General features: G+C 41.7%; 1 protein-coding gene across 4 annotated transcripts; it reads left to right on the top strand.

Annotated features, from left to right (window-relative positions):
- Positions 1-6,289: 6,289 nt before the first annotated feature.
- On the top strand, positions 6,290-12,373 carry LOC127322855 (probable 6-phosphogluconolactonase 2). Of its 4 annotated transcripts, XM_051351260.2 has the most exons (5): positions 6,290-6,389; positions 6,578-6,634; positions 8,558-8,803; positions 8,915-9,050; positions 11,517-12,373. In XM_051351260.2, the coding sequence occupies exons 3-5, from the start codon at positions 8,634-8,636 to the stop codon at positions 12,033-12,035; spliced, it is 825 nt and encodes a 274-aa protein (XP_051207220.1). In that variant the 5' UTR covers positions 6,290-6,389; positions 6,578-6,634; positions 8,558-8,633; the 3' UTR covers positions 12,036-12,373. The 4 variants fall into 4 exon arrangements, with proteins under 4 accessions (XP_051207220.1, XP_071682130.1, XP_051207221.1 ...); XM_071826029.1 differs by lacking the exon at positions 6,290-6,389 and having other exon boundaries at positions 6,492-6,634; XM_051351261.2 differs by lacking the exons at positions 6,290-6,389; positions 6,578-6,634 and adding an exon at positions 7,406-8,127.
- The last annotated feature ends 11,670 nt before the right edge of the window (positions 12,374-24,043 follow it).

Raw genomic sequence — 24,043 nt, 5'->3', positions numbered from 1 at the left:
GATCATGATAGGCAGCTCACAAGATCTAACATAATAGCACAATGAGGAGAAGACAACCATCTAGCTACTGCTATGGACCCATAGTCCAAGGATGAACTACTCACACATCAATCCGGAGGCGGGCATGATGATGTAGAGCCCTCCGGTGATGATTCTCCTCTCCGGCAGGGTGCCGGAGGCGATCTCCTGAATCCCCCGAGATGGGATTGGCGGCGGCGGCGTCTCTGGAACTTTTTCCGTATCGTGGCTCTCGGTAATAGGGTTTTCGCGACGAAGAGTTTAAGTAGGCGGAAGGGCAGAGTCGGGGGGCGCTCGAGGGGCCCACACCATAGGCCGGCGCGGGCCCCTCCTTGGCCGCGCCGCCCTATGGTGTGGCCACCTCGTGGCCCCACTCCGTATCCTCTTCGGTCTTCTGGAAACTCCGTGGAAAAATAAGACCCTGGGCATTAATTTTGTCCAATTCCGAGAATATTTCCTGTGTAGGATTTCTGAAACCAAAAACAGCACAAAACAGGAACTGACGCTTCGGCATCTCGTTAATAGGTTAGTGCCGGAAAATGCATATAAATGATGTAAAGTGTGTATAAAACATGTGAGTATTGTCATAAAACTAGCATGGAACATAAGAAATTATGGATACGTTTGAGACGTATCAGTGCTCTATAAATTTATATCGAAAAAATATTGTGATCTTAAATCTAACTCAAACATATTTGGAGATAAAAAAGAAAGCCAATAATTAAATAATGATGTGTATTTTATAGTTCATACTAAATTTATTTTCCTTTAACTTACAAATGCAATATAGTTGAACTTGAAGTATTATGTCTATATAAATATAATAGCTAGTCTACACTTTTGATTATAACTCAACATATGGTTTCTACTAAGGTTTCTTAACGAGGTTTCCATGGATTTTCACTACAAGATGGTTTTCGTTGATACGTGCTCATAATCTTAGAAGGCACTTCCATTAGAATTAATTTCTATTTAGCTCTCCCCTAGCTTTAATATGTATCTTTGAGTCCTTCAAAACTAGGGCTAGGACCTTCTTGATAATGAAAAAGAGAATTTCTCCTAGCTTCTTTGCATAGACTGGGAGCTAGTTTAACCAAATTAGTAACCAACACTACTAGGGAATAGCCTATCCCTGCGCACCTAAAAGGCCTATCCCCGGCGCACCAAGCCGCGCCAGCGGGAACACGGTGGTATTGGCTTACCGCCGGCGCACAAGTGGGTGCACCGACGGTAAGTGCCATTCTGCCGGCGAATGAAGCTGTGTCGCGGTACAACACCAGCGCTTCTATCTGTTGCGCCGGCGGTAAGAATACAAGCGGTGACGCACCTAGATGGAGGTAGAAGCCCAGTGCAAAAAAGCAATGGCATCTAAATTTAGCGTTCTAGCACTCTAGAGACTCCATCCACGCCCTTTGAATCCTATCCGTTGGATGAATCGGCGTGGCGAGACCTGGTCCATCCGTTTTTCAGATCCCGGACTCCCAACCATCCGATCCGCATATTAGCCCTATTCATGTGGTCCGTGTCATCCATCTCGAGAACCCTCGGTTTGTCTTTGCAAAATCCATCTTCACCAGTCCTGGCTAGCTATCTCCACTGAAAGGAGGGCCTGCTTTTTAGAGGGTCTGGTCATCGGTGAGTGCGGCTACATGGTATTGTGTGTGAACTGCAAAGGGAGGAGTGAGACACGGTGGCATACTCCATGGTTTTGCTTGCTAGTGGGGAGGGGATAGTCATTTCACGTCCTCATTTGTTCTTCACATCTGTTGAGAGGATGTCGTCGCCGCTGCGTGGTGGCCTGGCCTTCGTCGCCGGGTACGGGGCACGCCGGCCATGGAGGTCTCCTTGCTTGGGGATGGGGAGAGAGGGGCAGGGTCGGCTGTAGCCACCACCCATTCCCACACTCACTTCTCTCCCTTCATCTTCCATCCCTCCTCAAACCCTAGCAGGCGGCGGCGAGGCACGAGAAGTGATAGCATGTGGCAGAGGTCTATCCGACCCCAAGGGCGGCAACGACAACCACAATTGTGGAGTGGCATAGATAAAAACTCACCATCAAGAAGCAAGCCAAAGAATAGTCCCGCAATAACATACCATCTCATAAGGTAGGATACCCAAAATTCGAAAGATATACTAGTTTCACTGACCCACCGTTTGGAGTTGGATGAATACCCAACGTGTTGAGGAAGAGGGTGGAGCACAAATATTGCAAGCACCACTTATTACATGCCATGGATTGGACGAAGGTCTAAGAAAACCCCCAAAAAATACCTCAAACCTACCCTAAACTATGGTGACAAGCCAAGAAATGAGGCATACCGACCTCACGATGCCAATGAGTACACCGGGGACAATTAATGAAGATGGAATCGAGAGGTTAAGAGATGAGCATAGGTGACGGCTAGGTTTTCCATGTTGTGGATACCTTGAAACATGGTAGTCCTACCAAACTAAAAGAAACTACTCAGTTACTAATTTGGTTAAACTAGCTCCCAGCCTATGCAAAGAAGCTAGGAGAAATTCTCTTTCATTATCAAGAAGGTCGTCCTAGTCCTAGTTTCGAACGACTCGGAGATACATATTAGAATCAGGGGAGAACCAAATGTAAATTAATTCTCATGGAAGTGACTTCTAAGGTTATGAGTAGGTTTCAACGAAAACCATCTTTAGTGAAAAATCCATCGAAACCTCGTTAAGAAACCTTAGTAGAAACCATATGCTGAGTTCTAGAAAAATAATCAAAAGTGTAGACTAGCTATTATATTTATATACACATAATACTTCAAGTTGAGTTATATTGCATTTGTTAGTTAAGAGAAAAATAAATTCATTATGAACTATAAAATATACACCATTATTTATTTGTTTGTTTTCTTTTTATCTATAAATATGTTTGAGTTTGATTTAAGATCATGATTTATATTTATAGAACATAATATCTTCAACATGTAATATATAGAACATAATATGTTGCATTTATATCATCTATCAACTTGCTACTGACGTTTTATTTGTCTTGTGCATAGAGATGCCGACGTATGTCGTGTACAAGGATAGGGTTCCCGGAGTCTACGACGATTGAGAAGATTGTCAGCGACATGTGCACCATTTCAGCGGCAACATCTACAAAGTGTACATCACCAGGGTGGAGGCGGAAGGTAGATACGCGCGCTATCTAGCGGGAGAGAGGATAGAGATGAGGAGGAACCGGATGAAGACCATCGTCATCACTATGATGATCATCGTGACTGTGATCATGAACTATGTGACCGTAGTTTAGGTCGCGACTTTGTAACTTTTGTGTTGTAACATAACTTGAACCACTACTATCTATTTCGTTCGGTGTTGTAACCAAACTTGAATCACTACTTGTCTATTTATGGATACCGTAATTTCAATGTTCAAATATATGTGACTCAATACTGCATATGTATAATTATCATGTGTAACTAGACCTGTATAGACATGTATAAATACGTGGGATAAGTACGCAGGAAAGCAGGGGAAAAATTAAAAATCGAAAAATATATCGTTGACGCACAGGAGGATTTACTTCCTGTGCCCCTAGGTATATAGGCTCTGCACATATTTGTAGATCTTAAATTTAACCAACGTAATATAAAGTATATGTTACAAAACATATATTATTGGAAAGTTCAGATATTTTACTTTCTAATGATAGAACTTTTATATTATATAATTTATAGTATGTTAGTTAATTTGGTGATCTAGAAATTTGCGCAGACTCTGGGACAGAGGTCAGACGGAGTATCAGCTTCTACATGGTGCTTTAATTTCCCGATGAAGAACCCCTTATCCTATTAATTTTTCCTTTTCTCAGCTATCTCTCACATAAGTTGATTTTTATAATTTTTTTTTGTATAATATGGAGGTAGAGCAGATTTTTAAAACACATACACGCCTACTCTTAAGATCTGTGTCGTGAACAAGTTTGCATTCGGGAAAGGAAGGCTTGCAATGTACCCCAAACTTACATCAAACTGGGTCATACTAGGAGCCTTTGTAAAACTTAGCTAATAACATAGAAAATTCAACTTATGTTTCTGAAGTAAATTTTATCATTCTATTTCTTAAATCTTACAAATGGGCACATTATTGAATGAAATTTTACAGGGGTAAGTTTCAACTCAATATCTACATGCTTTATTTTCATTATTTTTTTAGAAACCCGATAAATCTATTTTTTATAATATATAAAAAGTGTGTACCGATAGCTTATTTTTAGCTGTTAAACTTTTACATTCTCATTTTTCCCCAATGGAAAAATTAATTAGAATTAGCTAAAATTGGAAGTTAAGCTATTGTATTCTCATTCTCTCACTTTTAAAGGACTTAGTAAATGGTCACATACTATTTAATAAAAACTTACACGGGCAAGTTTGAACTCAATATCTATGTGATTTTTTCAAGATTTTAAAATTTTATAGGCATATTTTCTTGAGAGAGGAATTTTGGCATTTAAACACAGTTTAAAATGTCAAAATATTTCGACAATAAAATTCACCCATACATCTCAACATTCAGTGTGCTTACAAAGTTGTTTCATAAAAATCATTTTTTTGTCATGTGTAAAAATGGCAAAATTCAATGCTAAGAAAAGTTTTTCGCGATACCTTTCTTTATATTTTTTACACATAACACAAAAAATGTCGGTTTTCCGTGAGACTTGGCATACACATAGAATATCGAGATGCATGCGTCAAATTTTTGTTCAAATTTTTTGACCTTCTAAAATGTTTTCTTTGCCTACATGAGCATATGCACTCAAGGTAAAAAGTAATTTCCGTGTTTTTGGTAGAATCTATAAAGTATGAGTATCAAGAGCTATGTTTTAATTTCTTTTTTAATCTTCTGACACATGTCCCAAAGACGTTGTCCCTAGTGGTTCAGATCTTGAGTCGAGATATCTCGTAGGATCAGATTAGCATTTCTGGTTCACTTTGATCTTTGTCTACGTCTCCTTTGCTTAATAGAAATCTCGTTGCTCTCTCATAATAAACAGCATCGGGGCATCATAGCTTACAAGTTACAACTGCTGGCATCCTCTCATAAGTCATCAGTTCCAATACAGACATCAGCTGCATCGTTTTCTCAAAAAGGATGAACCGGACAGCAAGTTCCCTTCAACTTGCATCAGCAACATGGCAACTGACAAAAAATCTGCAGATACTTTGCCACAATAATGAAACAGAACACATCAAAACTAGCTAAAAGACAAGGAACAAATATGCCAATGGTGCATAAATTTCCAGCCTCACTTGAATGGAAAACAATGTACACGGCACATCGATTTGCAGGCTATTGCTCCGGTGTCCCCCTCTCTAAACTTTGTTCTATTTAAACGGCTAGGATCTGCTGATATCCCTTCGTGGGTTGACTTAACATGTGTGTTTGGTTCATGGGCAAACATGTACGGGATGGAATGGGATAAAATATGTTTAATTAACGATTAATAGAAAAATATAAATATGCCATTAACACACCGTTTAATATGTAATTAACGGGTCCTTTTCCCTTTGTGGTGGAGGCCGGACCTAGCGGGCGGCCGCCTACCCGTGCCTAGCAAGGTCACTACCCGCACATACTTAGCGAGGCCGTTTCTTCGACTGGGTGTGGCGCAGACGTAGCAAGCTCGTTGCTCGCCACGCCATGGAGGCTGCCGCCGCCGAGCTAGGGAGCCACGTTGAAAATCAAGCCCGCCGCTTACCGCGCCCTGGAGGCCGCCGATGTCGAGCTGGGGAGCCACGCGGAAAAGCAAGCCCACCGCTCGCCGTGACATGGTGGCCGCCGCTGAGCTGGGGAGCCACACATACGATGGTGGCAGGTGTCGGAGTCGCGTCGACGGCCATGGATTCTCAGGCGGCTAGTGAGATTAGTCATGAAATTCATGGATCATATGGTTCAGCCTTTCTAAGAAATATTCGACTTTTGGGATGGGATCATCCATATTTTCTGGTCACGAACCAAACGCACGTTTACCACCTGAACATTGTTCGCCAGGGGGGGACACCGGAGCACAGCCCCGATTTGCAAGCTCTGTTGTTTAGAGAAAAAATAACGTATTCTTTTTAATGGGAAGCTTAATAAGGGGTAATCTGCTTAGTACGAGGGGAGGTAGATGACAAGCGAGAGTCGAGATAAGGATGAGGGCAGCCTCACGTGCGTTGCAGCTCGACAGATAGGCCCAACCAAAATTTAATGGAAGCATCCATACCAACAAACAGGGGGTGATAAAGCCACTTGTAGAGCGGAGGTGACACAGAACAGATCAGGAAGGGAAGCAAAGCAAAGGAAAAAAAAAAAAGGCAGAGGGAAGCACGTAATTCATAGAGAATTCAGATCAAAACAAGGTTTTTTCATCCCTCTTCTTTCTCCGATACAGACATCTTTTTTCCTACCGAACAATTTTGTATACGAAGTGAGAAAAAGAAATTATATATTCATCTATTCTATGCTCCTGTGTGTATATGTACAGTAGTAGGTTTGCCCTGGCTTCTTCTTTTTATACCCCTCATTCGTTTCCTTGCGGCTTGAGCAGGAGAAGAAGAGGAGGCAGCAGAGCGAGGCAAAACAAATCTGCCAATGCACAGCTCTGGTGAGTTCTTTGGATCCGGGCGTTAGGGTTCCTTTTCCTACTCTGGGGCGTTCTTGATTTTGGGCGGCATCTTCTTTCTCCTGGGCGGAGATGGTTCGGAGCCCCGGCAACCGCCATGAACAGCAATTCTTCCTGCTGTTCTTGAGTGGATCGTATCTCGAACTCTTGAATCACTCTGAGGACATCACCGCGTGTTAAAATGCGGGTCGATTGGTTCGTCGAGTCGATGGAGTGCGAGATTGCCGTAGAGGGGGTTTTAGCCGAGGTACAGTAGCGGAACTCAAGGTTCGATTTGGAGATGAATTGCTGAATTATTGGTGGGGAGCAGTTCTTAACCTAGCCGTTTTCTTCTGACGAGCAATGGTGACGTTATCCGAGTTCCTCTGGCCTCTTTTCCTGGCGGAATATGGGAGGAATGGGCCAAAGGAAGCACCTTTTTCAGTCTGGCGTCTAGAGTGGATTTCCCTGCAGTGTTCCTGCTTTTTTTCCCCACCACTGTAGTTCTTTTGTTGCGACTACAAAATATTTACAGTAAAAGCTTTGGAAGCGTTGAACTGGTCTCGGCTCAAAATCAAATGATGTCTGCTAAAACCAACTGCCCTTCCTGTTTTTTCTTCCCCAATGCTGTTCCTAGAGTTGAGTCAGGCTTTCCCCATTCATGGAGCAGAAGTAGAAGTCGGCAGATTTTCATTTAATGGCCTACGTACTATTTATGTTCCTTGTACTAGTGTTGCTAATTTTGAGACACTCTTGTGTGTAATGCATGAGATTACTCATGCTGCTATGTCTTTTCTTATCTTAGATTAAGATCCTTTGGGGGTTCAGCTTGATTAAGTCGATCCATATTATGATGCTCTGGATTTAAAATGTTGAATTTGTCTGATTTTAATTAGATTTGGAACCTTGGCCACGTATCTTCATTCAGAATTGATCATTTGCATCTGAATTTTTGGACTTGTCATTTTGGCGAGGTGTTTATGTTCAGTAGTCTTTTTTACTCTACCAACCATGTGTTGAAAGCGAGTTTCAGATATTCATGTGCAATAGTTGAACTCTGTTCTTGCATAATTCATATGGGCAGCATGTCAAAGTTAGAATGAATCAAAGCAATAGTAGATCTATCATCTCGTCTGTATTAACAAATTCAGTTCAATTGCTGTCACATCATATTGAACAACAAATCTATGCTTCCTCAAATTGACGTGAAAGGCGTCCATGCTCATTTTCTTAGTTACTTTCATGTTGCGTGCAAACTCTTTTATTCAAAATTATTTACTTTTGGTCAAGTTCTACAACACAGTACTAGTAGTTTTCTAACCATTTCCCTTGCAAGTTGGCCTTTTATTTGGATATGCTATCTGAAAGTCCAAACATAGCTTGTAGAAGGATCTCATATTAAAGAATGCAGAGTAACAATCATCATACCTGTGCTGGATGCATGTTATCCTTGCTTTTCCAGTTTCCTTGATCAACATTCTTCTATGTTCTAGAAGGTAACCCCATGTTGTAATATTCTACTGCAGGGTTATTTTAGACATTTGAGGCTGAACATCAATATATGGAAATTGTATAAAGTCAAATTTGCATACAAATTAACGAAACACCCTTGCTAATATTGGTCAATGGAGGTTATCTTAGACTGCCAATTTTGACATCTCAATTAGTGGAAAGCTCCTATGGTGTTGGTATATAGGAAGGGGGTTCGTGAGATTAGGTAACGATATCCTGCAGGTGTAATTACATGTCATTTAAACAATTTGGTGCCCTGCTCGCTGAAACTATTAGAGTTTCTCTCTCTTTTCTAAAGTGTAACTACTAGGGACTCTGCAAATAGTTTGTATTATTTAGCTTTGAATAATTACACGAGTTGGATCACTTCTGCTGGACCTCATTGTTGGTAATATACTGGTGTTTTTTGTGCAGGACTATTTGGTGTAGCAAATTAGCAATACCTTGATATAGAACCTCGGGCAGAAGCAAAGTGACCATAGAAAGGGAAATGGCTGCATACGAACCAAAGAAGAACAGTGAAGTAAGGATATTTGAGAGTTCAGATGAGATAGCAACAGATCTGGCTGAGTATATCTCACAAGTTTCAGAAATTTCTGTGAAAGAAAGGGGATACTTCGCTATTGCCCTATCTGGAGGGCCCCTTGTCAGTTTCTTGAGGTAATGGATTTCCCTAATCTTTGTTTGCTAATATATCATATTTTGTGGAAGATTTTTCAATACAGTACACTCAATTGTATCTGAAGTATTATGTTTTTAATTGATGATAAGGAAACTTTGTGAAGGGCCGTATAACAAGACACTGGATTGGTCTAAGTGGTACATATTCTGGTCTGACGAACGTGCTGTAGCAAAGAACCATGCGGACAGTAACTATAAGTTGACAAAAGAAGGATTCCTATCAAAGGTACATGAACTATCAGAAAATTTGCAGTACAGCCTAGAATAGAACTACAGTTAGGGTGTGTTTGGTAGACTGGGTCAACTGAGAATTGTAATCTCCCCTCATACAAGCTGACCCTATCTTAGTTGAGCTCAGATTTTGTAGTGTGTTTGGTGGATCGGGCCGACAGAGATATGCTGAGGCCAGATGTTGTTTGGTCGGTTGGATGGAGTGAGAATAGCTGAGGAGGTCTAACATTTACACAAAGACCCCTTCATACAAAAACAAGACGCGATCAGGACCCTGCATACAAAATAAAAAAGTGATCTAGTCCCTGTAAACAAGGAAAAAAAGCAATCGGGTCCCTAGAGCTCCGGTGAGGAGCGAGGCAGCTCCGGTGCGGAAAGCTCCGGCGATGGGCGCTTCGTCCCCGTACGCGTCCAGGTGGCCCTCCCCGTGCGCGTCCAGGCGGCCGTCCCCAAGCGCATCCAGCAGCGCTCGTCCCCGTGCGCGTGCAGGCGGCGCTTGTCCCAGTGGCGCGTCCAGGCGGCGCTCGTCCCCGTGGCGCGTCCAGGAGGAGGAGGTCGCCGACGCGTCCAGGCGTGGAGGAGGAGGACGCCGCCGGCGCATCCAAGCATCGAGGCGGAGGACCCGTCGCTGGTCCAGCTTGGAGGAGATTATTCTCCATGGTTCGTGCAGGCGGCGCTTCATCCCCGTGGCGCGTGCAGGCGGAGGAGGTCGCCGGCGCTTCCAGGCGTGGAGGAGAGGAAGTCGCCGGCGCGTCCAGGCGTGGAGGAGAGGAAGTCGCCGTCTGCGGGAGGAGGTTGCGGTGAGAGCTGATTTCGGGGGAAATGAGGCTGGGGGCGTTTGACCCCTATTGGAATCGGGCCAGCTGCGGGGGTGCGGGGGTGTTTTTCCGGGCGAGCTCAGCCCTGCCCAGATGCGAAGCTCGATTTCAGCTTCTCTATCGGGCAGGGCTGAGAGGCCTTTTCGGGGCGAGGTGGGCACTGCCGAGACGAGAGAACCGAGCTAACAAACAGCTAAAATTCTAGAATTCTCGGTTGGGATGGGAATTGCTGGGTTGGCCCGGTCTACCAAACACACCCTTAATTTCCATGATTTTTTTCTCAAGATTTGCTTGTTTTGCATATTTTAGTTGTGCATATTTCTTGCTCGAGCTATCGATTTACTTTGTGCTTACGAGATGATATTATACCTTGCATGAGATCCATCATAACCATACATTGTTGTTTCTTTACACTATTTCCATTAACATATATTTTCTTCAGTATATCAAGTCACACAGGAATATCAGTTGGGTCATTCAGTTTTTCCTGTATTATATATGTTTTTTGGTTACAAAAGTTTGTATATCAATCATGCGGAAAATTTAACAACTGGAATGGGTACGTTTTGCAACCTTTGCCCAATGCCAGTATATTGGCCTGACTGTCAGTCCAACAAATCGTACAGTGGATCTGTGGCCTATGGGTTCCTACTGTTATTTGTTTCTTCTCGTTCCATCCGAGTGTTCTGAGTATTTGGTGTTTCACTTCCTGTCACATAAAAAAGTTAAATGAAAGATCGAGTTTAGAGTTGGAAAGTATAATGTGCCTTAGCTCAAAGTTGTGTTTCTGACATCTAGGCTCGTGTCTTTTTTCTCATTTGACATATACATTTTACTTGTCTGAACACTGTTCATTTTGCTTTAATACTGGTATGTCGTATATCGAAACACACAAATATGCAATATTTTGTAAGTTGGGAGTATCACTTTTTTGTGTGTAGATTCTGCATATTAGATACTGGTGTTGATCTGGGTAAGTTGTGAGGAAAGTGGGCTAATTTGTCATTTTGATATACCATTTTCTGGTAGTCCATGATGCTCAGATTGTCAGTTTTCTTTGGCAACTGTGGGAATAGGATTAAGTCGTCCTAACAACTACTTCGTGACTTCATTAGATCCAACTTCCAACTACTCTCACAACTCCCACCACCAACCACAACTTTCCCTATCTGCTCCCCAGGGTCATCTCCAGCCATTATTGTCGGTTTTAGAGCTTATCCAAAAGAGCACTGTTGATTGAAACAGGATTAGTGCCTCTGTCTTAAGTGGCACCAATCACATGATTTACATATCTGAAGGAGTTTAAGCCAATGCCTGGATATCATTTTCCCATGAGATAGGTGAATTCCGTTCGGTGTGGATAGTTTCAAGTCTTTGATCATGTGTATACCAGTGCCTTTGCCATTTCATGTTACATAGATTTCCTTGTTTCACTTAATTTGTGTCATCTTGTACAAAGAAGCAGATAAAAATGCAGCAATTAGTACAAGAATATGGTGTTCCACCATGATACTTACAATGTTAGAAGAAAGATGGGTTCTGTTGAATTTAAGATTATGCATAGGCACTTTTGGAATGTAAGGCTTGGATCACTTATTTCTCACAAGTTAACCATCTGTTGCAATTAAATGGTGTTTTTCTAGGTACCTATTCTCAGTAGTCATGTCTACTCGATAAACGACAATGCCACAGTCGAGGATGCAGCGACAGATTATGAGTTTGTCATCAGGCAGCTGGTGAAGGCCCGCACGATAGGAGTCTCAGAGAGCACAGACTGCCCCAAGTTTGATCTCATTCTTCTCGGTATGGGCTCTGATGGACATGTTGCCTCACTTTTCCCTAACCATCAAGCCCTTGAGCTGAAAGACGACTGGGTCACCTACATCACTGACTCTCCGCAGCCTCCACCTGAGAGAATCACCTTCACCCTTCCTGTAATAAACTCAGCATCAAACATAGCAATCCTAGCGACGGGCGTCGACAAAGCAACTGCGGTTCAGTTAGCCGTGTATGACAGTAGCGATGGCCCAGACACCCCCACGTCACTGCCTTCCCGGATGGTTCAGCCAACCGACGGGAAGCTGGTGTGGTTTTTGGACAAGGCAGCCGCCTCGTCACTCGAGTTGTCGGACGGTGCCTACGAGCATCACCGTGAGTACTAACTCAGAAGGACTGAAGATTCTTTTGATGTGTATGAAGATGTGTAAGTAGGTGGTGAATCATGGAGGGACGTTTGCTCTCCCCTGTAGCTCTCAATACCTCTGGTCTTCGTGTTAGTCCAACGGAAACAGAGATGGTTTTGTGCGGCACCATGTTTATGTGATGTTGAGGGGCTAGGAGACGAGAACACTAAACCTGATTTGTGGTCAGTTATGATGTTATGTTATCCATTCCCTATCTAGTTGAAATTAGATTCTTTTGTTAGTATGTAGCCAATCTTATGTGGTTATTTCAATGTAAAACTGAAGCCGAAACTATAAATTCGTCTGGCTTTGCTTAATTTGGATTCGGCGTGTTTTGCCTTGATTTTTCTCCCATGTTATGTCAAGACGATATTCTATTGTTGCCATGAATTCACTTCGAAGGGCACTCCTTCTAACCTGTGATGTGCAAAGGGGTGCAACATCGTCATCACCCAGAGGACGAACTGTCAAATTCAAACCAGAAAAATGCACCACTTCCATCACCAGCTTTTTATGAATATCAGTCTTTTTTCATTTCTGTCCTACTGCCGGAGACACCAGTTCAAAGCTATCTTCAGAATAGTCAGAAGAAGTTTCAGAGACAGAGCCTGTAGAACTCGAGCCATTCTCAATGTGGACAAAGCTTGAACTAGGACTGTCTAAGGCAGTATCCTTCCTTGTAGTCTTCCTTGAAGTTGACAAATGAAGGAATTCACCTACCATCTCATACAACACATTAGCAGGTAACTGAATCTCCACTGGAATGAGTTTACAATTGTCCAGATCAACTGAAGGACTAATACAACTCTTGATAGCAGATTTAGCCAGAGATAACCTTGCCCAAATTTCAGCATGCAGGTCAAGAAAGGAGTCAGAGGTGATCGCAAATGAATTAACTTGCATAAGGTCCTTATATCCAATGGCCATGTCATCATCAGAGGAAGAATTAACAATGCTATCAATCCACGCTTGCATCGGACTATCAGCTAGGTTATTTGCAGGAGGATGAAGACCAGCTTCATAGTTAACCCCTTGTTCAGACGAGATTGCCTGGAAGTTAAATAGGGGTGCATTTTGCAGCCACTCCAACAGGTTCAGTTCATTGTTGACAGCCGGGGCATCTTCGAAGTTCAACTCATTTGCTGGTACTGGCTGGATAGCATCTTGAATCTGCGTATGCTGCACTTGCTGGTGATGATGAACACCATGTTGCTGACCACCATGCTGTTATACTATGCGAGCTTGATATGTACTTACCGCCACCATTTTTCAACGTATGGTCCATATTGTCGATGAGATACAAGAGTTAGGTCCTGCCTTTTCTACACATGATGTGCACGAGTTGGAAAGGTTTTTTTGACACCTCTTGGAAAGGTTCAATGGGGTGGTCAAGCGGTTTGTTCATAACAGATCTCAACAGGATGGTTGCAACATCTAGGGGTATCTCACTGATGACACTAAAGTGTGTCAATTCGTTGGGACTCCAAGTGAAAATGTGATGCAGCAAGAGAAATTTTTCCCACAAGGGTGACTCGGGGTTTATATCAAACTCTAGGAACAAAGGAGAAGCTTCTTCCAACCTTGTCTAGCAAACTGCAAATCAAAGTCTTTGTCTTGTGCCCCCAACTACACCGTGTGGTTGTCAAGCGCAAGGCTTCGGTATTAATAAAGTAAAATAATAATAAATAAATAAATACTAGAAAGAAAATTAAAACTAGAAAGTAAACTAAAACAAGTAAATAAAGATGTTTTTGGGTTTTTGGTTGTAGTTGCAAGAAGTAAAGATATTTTTGTATTTTCGAAATTAACCAATGCTAAAAATGTAAAGATAAGTAAAAGCAAGTAAAAGTTGTTTCTTATGATAAGAAGTGGACCGGGGTTCATGGGTTCACTTGTGTCTACTCTCTCATAAAGGTATAGTGGCATTAAGAACATGATAGATAACTTAATATTGATGAGATTCTATTATGTGTCTCGATTAGCATTCATATGGGCATCACATCCTAACATAAAGATGATACTACACATCTTAGTTATACTCCACTAGAAAAGGATACACTCCGAGCAATCTAGATCTAAGAATTAACATAGCATAGCTTTAGGTATTTTGACATGATGTTTGAACAACAAATATGCTACCTCTTGAATTAAACATATCACAATAGATCAAGCATATGATCCATAGATTAAACAAGACTTCTTAGTTGCCACTAAGAATTATATAGCACATGCATTCATTTTATCCCTAGTGAGATAACAAAAGAATTCGTAAAGACCATAGTAGATATGAGGCTTGCTGTCACAACTCATTACTACCACCATGCATATGTTACTGGTAACAATATGCATCTATTAATACTCCAAGGACACAATAAAGATTCAGATCTCATAGATCATCCAATAAACAAAAGATCCACCACATAGGAATTACAAATATGGCCATAATCATGATAGGCAACTCATATGGCATCTAAATAACATAGTACAAGAGATAGATAGATCAAGCTACTTCCACAAATCCATAGTATAGAGGTGGACTACTCCCTTTTCATCATGTTGGCGGTGTTGATGATGTTGGAGAGGGTGGAGATGCAACCGGGGATGGCTTCGTCAGCGTTTTACCCTCCAATCTTCGCTGGTTCAGCCTTAGTTTCATGGTTTTCGTGTTTCCATGCCGCCTCCTCCAAGAATGCCTCGGGGGCTATATATATATATATATATATATAGCGGTTTTTAGGTCAAACCCGTCAGTTTGAGATCAAAACGAATGGCTACGAACACTCGAGGAGTGAACGAGCATGGGTGGCGCGGCCTGGAAGGGGGCCGCACCACCTGGGCTCGTTCGGCCCTCGTGGGACCCCTCCGGTACTACTTCTCATATTGTGTCTCCTAGAAAAATATCGCCTCCAGAAAAAATCGTCGTTCCTTTTGAGTTCCGTAAGGTTCATAAAACTTAAAATACATAAAACAGGTGTTTCTATTCCGCGAAGTTATAAACCAATGAAAAGGATCAATGAAAAATCTCTATAAATCAATGCAAACATGAATATAAAATCTTATGACATGCAAATATATTAGAATATATGAAAAAATAAACTACAAAGTTCATGTGTATGCATTTTACATGCATTACTCAGAGGAGTGGATCGATTTTTTTCACGGATTACATGGACGTGGAGAAATATATCGGTGTGGTTGTTGCAAGCACGCTTGTAGGCTCGCTGGTGTAGGTCACAAATGCGGACAAAATTATATACACATGTGTTCCAGACTGATCCACCAATATCCGATGGCCATAAAAGAGTACACATTGTGTTGTTGTAGCACCTTTTGACGATCAAATTGTATTCTCAAAAGCACATGGACATAATTGAGAAAGACAACCCATAAAGATCTCAAAAATGGCTCACGGACAAGCACAATGAAACCTTCATGGGGTGGCTAAAGGATGATTGTGATTGCAACCCCTACATGATCCTAAGAATGATGAAGACGGAAATGGAGAATTTGTATACAAATTGGCACAGTGGCGACAATATAACGTGCAAACATATCAAACATACAACATGTAGTGACCCTGCATACCACTGCATGTTGTAGTATGTTCGCCGTGGATATAACATGTGCGAAGTACCAATCTGCAAATATAACATTCCTCGGAGTGGTACAACAGAAACATAGCTGGTCCAAACTTACTCACTTAATATTATTACAAGCCAAAAATGTACATCATAAGGGATCTCCTCGTGGGTCCGCAGAGGATAACTCGGGAGTTCCAGTTGAACTCTACAAAGCCTGCGAACTATAGGTAGAACTAGGCTTAGAACCATTACTACTCGAGCAGCTTATTCTATATTGTTCGGTGCTGCCCGACTACTACTACAGTAACCTAGATTATGCCTCCTCCTCCGTATCGTCAGCACTGTATTCTATCAGGTAGTCCACTCCTTCGACGCCTCCCGAGAGATCTGGCTCCTCGTAGTAGACGTCCTCCGCGTGGTCTGCTTCCTCGGGATTCCCCTCAGTGTTGTTCTGGCAATCTAAGCATGGGATTTAAAGAGGGATGAGTACGAGTGTACTCAACAAGTTCATTATAGGAAAGAGGTGTTTTCTGCACTAGCTACGGCCATGAACCAGAAATTCCAAGGTAATGCAGGTTTTTGCAAACATTTCTTCAAAAGGTTGCTTTTATTCTGAAGAACTATGTCCGCCAGCCTTCACCGGTTGCTATAACTTCATGGAGTTCCTTTCCAGCAGCGTTCGCAGTTCCAAACTCGGAACATGGAGTGACAAGCCACAATTTGATACACTCTGCAGAGGTGTGTTACTTTACCCATAAGAGAACTTATCCTTGTTACCAGTCGAGTCTAGTTCTCGTCCACACTTCCTTGGTTTGAGGCCATGCATAAGTCATAGCCAATCACTGGGCCTTCCCGCGACTCTGCATACCCATCCTTTCGTAATCCACTGACCTCGATTTACTCATACGATCAATCCCTGGTCCAGCCCGTTACAATCCATCATAGATACATCCTGCAGTAGAAGCAATGGGCTTTGCCCCCCAAGGCTTCCTCCCTGCCTAAGCATGTACATGCTGGCCACCTGCAGTTGTACCCATTGGTATGCGAGAGGGAAAAGAACAGCTGACTACTCCGTCCCACTCCAGATCTTATGGTAAACACGGTATTACGGTGCAAGAATCACTGAACGACATTTGTTGTTAATCCTATGTGAATATAAACCCATTGCAATGGAAACTCCACCAGACTCATACCATGGTTCCATTGCCCACCACATAGTCATATTCATAATTATGAAAATAATACTTTGCTTTTGATGCAAGAGTGATAAGTATAATACTTTGCAATTAACTGGATAAAAATACTCAAATGGCATGAGCAAGCGATGAAATTGCCTGAATACTACAAGGTATTGCAGTTGGATGGTGTGGACTGACCCTTGTCCTTGGTTTCTGAAAGATAGCATCATTGTTCGATAAGGGCAATGGATAAAGATCCAATTGATGCATGCTTTCGGTGTTTTTAAGTTGCCCCCCAACTGGTGTTTTAAATTAATTCTCAGAGTTTTGGGAATAAGAATTATTTGAATTTCCTCCTTAAGAGTGAAAATAATCTTTTGGAATGTTTCCAAAAAGAGTTAAGTCCAATTGGACTTGGTCAATTATTAAAAACATGAGGTTTATTTTAAATTCCCTTTTTTATTATTTTATTCTTTGGATAAATAATTATCAATTTTCACTTTGGCTCATCTATTCAAATAAGTATTTGTTTGGAATAGAGAATAATATTTAAAGTGGTGTACATATTTTATTTATTTTTTTAGATTTTTCTATGATTTTTGGATGTAGCGCAAAATCTCAATTAAAAATGGCTTGTGAAAAAGACCATTTTGCCACTGGGCCCACCAGTTAGACCGACCCACTGGTTAGGTTGGACCAGCCCAACTGGTCCGGCCTAACCGGCCTCATTCGTTCCCCTCCTCGTACGCGACGAACCCTAACCTAGCTCCCGCGACTCTCGTGTCGCCTCCGTCGTCGCCGGTCGATTTCGGCCAACGCCGGCAGCCTTGGCCGTTGCCATGGGGTGCAATCGACTCGCCTCTCGATGGTGAAGCTTTCTATTTGCGTCGATCTGGAAACAACGACACCTCCCGCTCGTCTCCGACCCCTACTTCAACTAATTTGAAGACAGGAGCTTGAAGACACCTACTTCAACTAAGTTGCGGTCGCCTCCGGCGATATGCGTCGATCTGACGCTCCAGGCCATCCTGATGCTGCTCGGCGGCGACGGTGGTTGTCCTGGTTGCGGTGGTACTTGGCAGGGCTTGGCCTGGTCCGTGTCGCCTTGGCCGTCATGGCTATGTCTTCAAGCTCCTGCTCACAGGTACACACTCCTCTTCCCTCTCTCTTACTCCTCCACCTCTCCTTCCTCTGGATGCAATGGCATCCCTCTCCTTGGTGTACTAGACTTGCTAGTACACCAACATCTACTCTACTTCTATTGTGTTGTGCTCATGCTATTCCATGCTGGTGCTAGAGCTGCTGTTGCTGTGCTATTAGCCATGCCCTGTTGTTGCTAGGGTTGTTGTTGCTATGCTCATATCTATACTATGTTGTTGCTAAGCCGCTCCTATTGTGACTGTGCTCATGGAAATGCCATGATATTGATGTGCTGTTGTTGTTGTTGTTGTTGTTGTTGTGCTCATGGCCATGCCATGTTGCTCTAGCTGCTACCATGCTGCTGTCCATCCTTATTTATTTCTGTGTGACTCCCCTGGCTAACTGCTGTGAGCAATTCTTGCTTATTCAAGTGCCAGTGAGGCTTGTGGAACTCCTATTATTCATTACTGTGCTATTATTGTGTTTCTCAATGCAGTGGTGCATCAATTCTATTTGATGTGCTTCTGGATACTATTATAAAAGGTGATATATATGTTGTTTTAACTACTGCAGTTACTTGTAGTTGCTATTGCTTATATTTGTGGCCTTAGATGATCATGTGATCATCATATGCTTACTGAATTCTTATATACTTGTTTATATGATGTTGTTGCTTGTCTATGAAGCTTCTCTCCAAGTACTGGTGGTTGCTGTTGCTTGTAAAAGCATTACTGTTGGCTGGTGATCTACCTGATACACATGTATCATCTGTGTAGGCTTGCTGTTGATGCTTTTGCTTGTCAGTGAAGCTTTACTTCCTAAATTCTGACATAAGGAATGAACTGCTGATGCAGTGATGATTTCCTATCCTATTTATACAAGTTTGCTGTTGAACTCTCTGGAGTAATGATCTCTTTGTTTGGCTTGTGTGTATGGCTAGGTTGTTGTTGTGACCCTAGCAGTGGATTTCTGCTAGATAAGGTTGCTCCTGCCACTTGTATGCTTTATGTGCAAAGGTACTGTTGATCATCATTTGATTCCAGTACCACTTTGATGTTGAAAATCATATAGACACACATATGTCTATTTTTCTGATGGTTTCACTAGGCTGGTGTTGCTAGGTGAGTTTGGTTAGGCTAGCAATGGATCAAATCCATACTAGATAATTTTGGCTGCCTCTGTGGTGATTCATTTGGGCATACCCAGTTTCCCTTGGGATTTGTTTCACTGGCCTCTCCCCATTTTGTCAGCATCATGTGGTCTACGACCAAGTGATGATACACTTAGGGTAGCCCTACCCTATGGCTTTGGTGTGTTGTGCATATGCTGTGAAATATGAGCAAAACCATTGCTTGCTCATGAATCTATGATATACCTCGCTCTAGCTCCTAGATGTTTGTTGTTGTAGAGGTTTTGCTTCTGTGATGGACTGGCTTGTGATGTGCTTGTCCTTCTCCTCCTGGCATGTGCTCTGATGTGAGCTACTTTACCATCTCTTTCTCAACAGTTACATGTTCTTGGTGGAATGGGCACTGGATGGTCTCTACTATTTGTTGTTCTTGTTGTTCTACACTTTCTGGAGCTTGTGTCGACGAACTCTAGGTTTTGGAGCTGTAAAGCTTTTATACCGCCCCTCTGTGCTGAGCTCCCTGGTCGACAACAAGGTTGTTCATTTTGGTAACTAGCCTAATTGGTTGTGTGTTGTTGGCCATGCAAGAAGCCTTGTGAGCTGTGTGCTTCACTTGGTTGGGACTTGCTCCCTGGATGTGGATCAACTCGGCTGATCCAAGATTATCCTCTATTTTGCTTTATTTCTAACAGCCAAGTGGCAAGCCACTTGGTGCAATGCAATACTTTGTTTTTCTATGATGTGCAGATTTGAAGCATTTCAAGATCATCAAGGTGTTCTTCATGATAAAGAAAATGAATATTAGCTAGGGTTTTAGTTCTTGATACTTGCAATTTTCTTTTATTCATTTATTTTCCTTTTATTTGATTTATTGTAATTATATAATGAATATTGTAATTGACAATGTATCATGTGTGTTAATTAATAAAGCTCAAGTTTTCTCTATGTTGAGCTTTATATTATATGTATTTATCATTTATTGTTATTTGTATTTATTCAATATTATGAATTGAATTATATATATTATTTAATCCAATTTGAATTATTTGAGTTTGAATTGAATTCAAACTCATTTCATTTTAAAGTTTCCATTTCAATCAAGATGATGCACAACTAATATGCAAGACCTAAATGCAAAGAGATCATGCCAAAGTTTATCGCACTCTCAAAACCCTAAACCCTAATTGGTGTCGAGAGAGAAACTTGATCCCCCTTTGATCTGTTACGCAATAAAGCGCGAAATTTCCCCAGTTTTTATGATGAGATGCACATCCCTTCCTAAATCTACCCCGCAATTGTCTGGAATCCTGGGATGTTACAGCCTTTCCCCCTTAATGAAAACTTCGTCCCGAAGTTGGGGTTAATATACCTGAATAGCTTTGGGTATGCTTTTATCAGGTCTTTCTCCTTTTCCCAGGTAGCTTCCCTCTCGGGATGGTGCTTCCACTGTACTTTGCAATACTTTATTACTCTATTCCGAAGTTGTTTCCAATTATATTCCAGAACCTTGGCTGGTCTTTCTACATAAGTTAAATCTGATTGAAGATCCAACTCTTCATGTGACACAAGTTCATCTGGTGCTTTTAGACATTGTCGAAGCTGTGAAACATGGAATACTTTGTGTACTAAGGCCAACCTCTCGGGTAATTCCAATTCAAACGCTAACCCTCGATTTTGGCTTAAAATCTTGAAAGGTCCAATGTATCTCGAACTTAACTTTCCTGGGACTCCAAAGCGTTGTAGTCCTTTCATTGGGCTTACTTTCAGATAAACCATATCTCCAACATTTGGTTCACAAGTCCTTCTCTTTTGATCGGCGTAACTCTTTTGTCGGCTCGGAGCTATCTTGAGCCTATCTCTGATAACATCGATTACTTGTTGTTTCTCCTTAACATAGTCGGGGTTGAATTCCTTGCTTGATCCTGCTTCATACTAGCAGATGGGTGATCTACACTTTCTTCCATATAAAACTTCGAATGGTGCCATCTTGATACTACTCGGATAGCTGTTGTTATATGAGAATTCTGTCAAAGGCAAATGTTCTTCCCATGATCCTCTGAAATCTAATGCACATGCTCTGAGCATATCTTCAAGAATTTGATTGGTTGTTTCCGTCTATCCTCTTGTTTGAGGGTGATACAATGTGTTGTAATCTATCTTGGATCCTAAAACTTCCTGTAGCTATTTCCAAAAGGCGGATGTGAACACAGATCCTCGATCTGATACTATCCTCTTTGGAACTCCATGTTTGCTCACAATCTCCTTGATATATATGTCGATGAGTTTCTCTCCTCTATCCTTCTGATTTACATCTATGAAATGAGCACTCTTTGTCAATCGATCCACTATTACCTAGATCATATCCTTATTCTTGTTGGTCATGGGTAATCCAGTGATAAAATCCATTCCGATTTCTTCCCATTTCCACTCCGAAATCTTTAATGGTTGCAAAGGACCAACAGGACTTTGATGCTCTCCTTTTACTCTTTGGCAAGTATGGCATTCAGACACATACTTGGAGATTTCCCTCTTCATGTTGTTCCACCAGAACAACTCCTTCAAATCCATGTACATCTTCGTACTTCCAAGGTGGATTGAGTATGGTGTTTCGTGTGCTTATCGTAGTATTAATTCCTTAATTTCTATGACATCTGGCACACAAATACTTTTCTGAAACCATAACGATCCAGATTCGCCTAGGTTAAACTCTGATCGTCTTCCTTCATATATCCTTCTTACTTCCTCCATAATAAATGGGTCATCCAATTGGCTCATTATTATCTCATTCTTAAGATGCATATCTAATTCTCCTGCATTTTGTAATGCAGATAATCCTTCATGAGCTTCTTTCTCCCAAAGTTGGATCTGTGCTTGGCTTATTTCCTTCTTCAACTCCATTGGAAGTTCTTGTTCTACTCCACCGGTACTCTTTCGGCTTAGAGCATCGGCTACAACATTGGCTTTTCCGGGAGTATAGTTGATAGTTAAATCATAGTCCTTGATTAATTCCATCCATCTCTTCTGTCTCATATTCAACTCCTTTTGAGTGAAGAAGTACTTGAGACTTTTATGGTCTATGTACAGTTCACACTTGGCTCCATATAGAAAATGTCTCCAACTTTTCAATGCAAAGACTACTACTGCTAATTCTAAATCATGGGTTGGGTGGTTGACTTCATGTCGTCTTTGCTGTCTAGATCCATAAGCTATAACTTTGCGGTCTTGCATCAGCACACATCCTAATCCATGTTTGGATGCGTCACAATACACCGTGTAGTCTTTACCCACTTTTGGTGTGGCTAACACTGGTGCTGTAGTTAACTTCTCCTTCAGGGTTTGGAAACTCAGTTCACACTCCTCAGACCAAACAAAGGGTGTATTATTTCTTAACAACTTGGTCATTAGTCCAGCTATTTTGGAGAATCCTTCTATGAATCTCCGGTAATATCCTGCCATTCCTAAGAATCCTCATATTTCCTTAACATTCTTAGGTTCTTCCCACTTCAGAACTGCTTCAACTTTACTTGGGTTCACAGCGATTCCATCCTTTCTGATAACATGCCCAGGAAATTCTACTTGATCCAGGCAAAATTCACACTTGCTGAATTTGGCATACAGTTGATGTTCTCTAAGAACTTGCAAAATTGTTCTTAAATGCTCTGTATGATCTGACTTGTTCTTAGAATATATATATCAGAATATCATCAATGAACACGATGACAAACTTGTCCAAATAGGGCGTGAAGATCTTATTCATGAGATTCATGAATATTGCAGGAGCATTTGTTAATCCAAAAGGTACCACTAGATACTCATGGTGTCCATATCTAGAGACAAATGCTGTCTTAGGCACATCTTCCTTCTTAATCTTAATCTGATGGTATCCTGACCTCAGATCTATCTTGGAGAATACTCCAGCTCCACTAAATTGATCAAACAGATCTTGAATCATGGGTAGTGTGTACTTGTTCTTTATCGTGACATTGTTTAGGTTCCTATAATCCCCACACATCATGCGGCCTCCATCTTTCTTGTCCACAAATATCACAGGTGTTCCCCAAGGCGATACACTTTCCTGGATGAATCGTTTATTTTCTAACTCATCCAAGTGTTCCTTCAGGTCTTTCAACTCTTTTGGTCCCATTTTTTATGGTGCTTGAGCAATAGGTGTTGTTTCTGGTATCAAGTCTATGGTAAACTCGATTTCTCTATCTGGTGGCATACCAGGTAATTCCTTGGGAAAGACATCCTGAAATTCATTCACTACCGGGATATCTTCTATCTTAACATCTTTTAGACTATTAAGTTGTAGCTCTACTTCAATCTGAGTGTGCTTATCCCCTTGATAAATTATCCTTCCTCCATCTGGACTCTTAAGGGATACTGTCTTATCAGTGCAGTCTATCAAAGCTCCATTTTCTTCTAACCAATTCATACCCAAAATTGCTGCTATGTTATTTATAGGTAAGACAAACAAGTCGGCATAATATAGACAAACAAGTCGGCATAATATACACATTCGTGTATCATTATGACTTGCTCTTGCTTGACATGGGTTACTAGGATCGTTCCCCCGCGGATTAAATAGTAATGGGGTATTCTAACTTAGTGCATCTAATTCCATATTGATCAATGAATTGCTTGGAAATGAATGATGTAGTTGCACCAGTACCAAAAAGAACTTTGCCAGGATGGGTAAGGATCTGAAGCGTACCTATTACGGCCTTATCCGACATGATCACTTCCTCCAAACTGGTACAGTTCAGCTTCCCATATGGCTTCTTTGCTTTCCAGCCACCGCTGGAATTTCCACTCTTGTTGGGTGCACCTCCTCCAGATCTTCCTCCTCCAGGTCCTTGATTCGGGCAATCCATCTTCGTGTGTCCTTCCTTGCGACATCCAAAGCATACTATCTTTGGCTTCCAGTCTGTAGTAGTATGTCCACGTAATCCACTGTTC

This window comes from Lolium perenne, chromosome 2, assembly GCF_019359855.2.
Source record: "Lolium perenne isolate Kyuss_39 chromosome 2, Kyuss_2.0, whole genome shotgun sequence".
NCBI classification, from domain to species: domain Eukaryota; kingdom Viridiplantae; phylum Streptophyta; class Magnoliopsida; order Poales; family Poaceae; genus Lolium; species Lolium perenne.
This window is presented reverse-complemented; position numbering and strand designations above follow the sequence as displayed.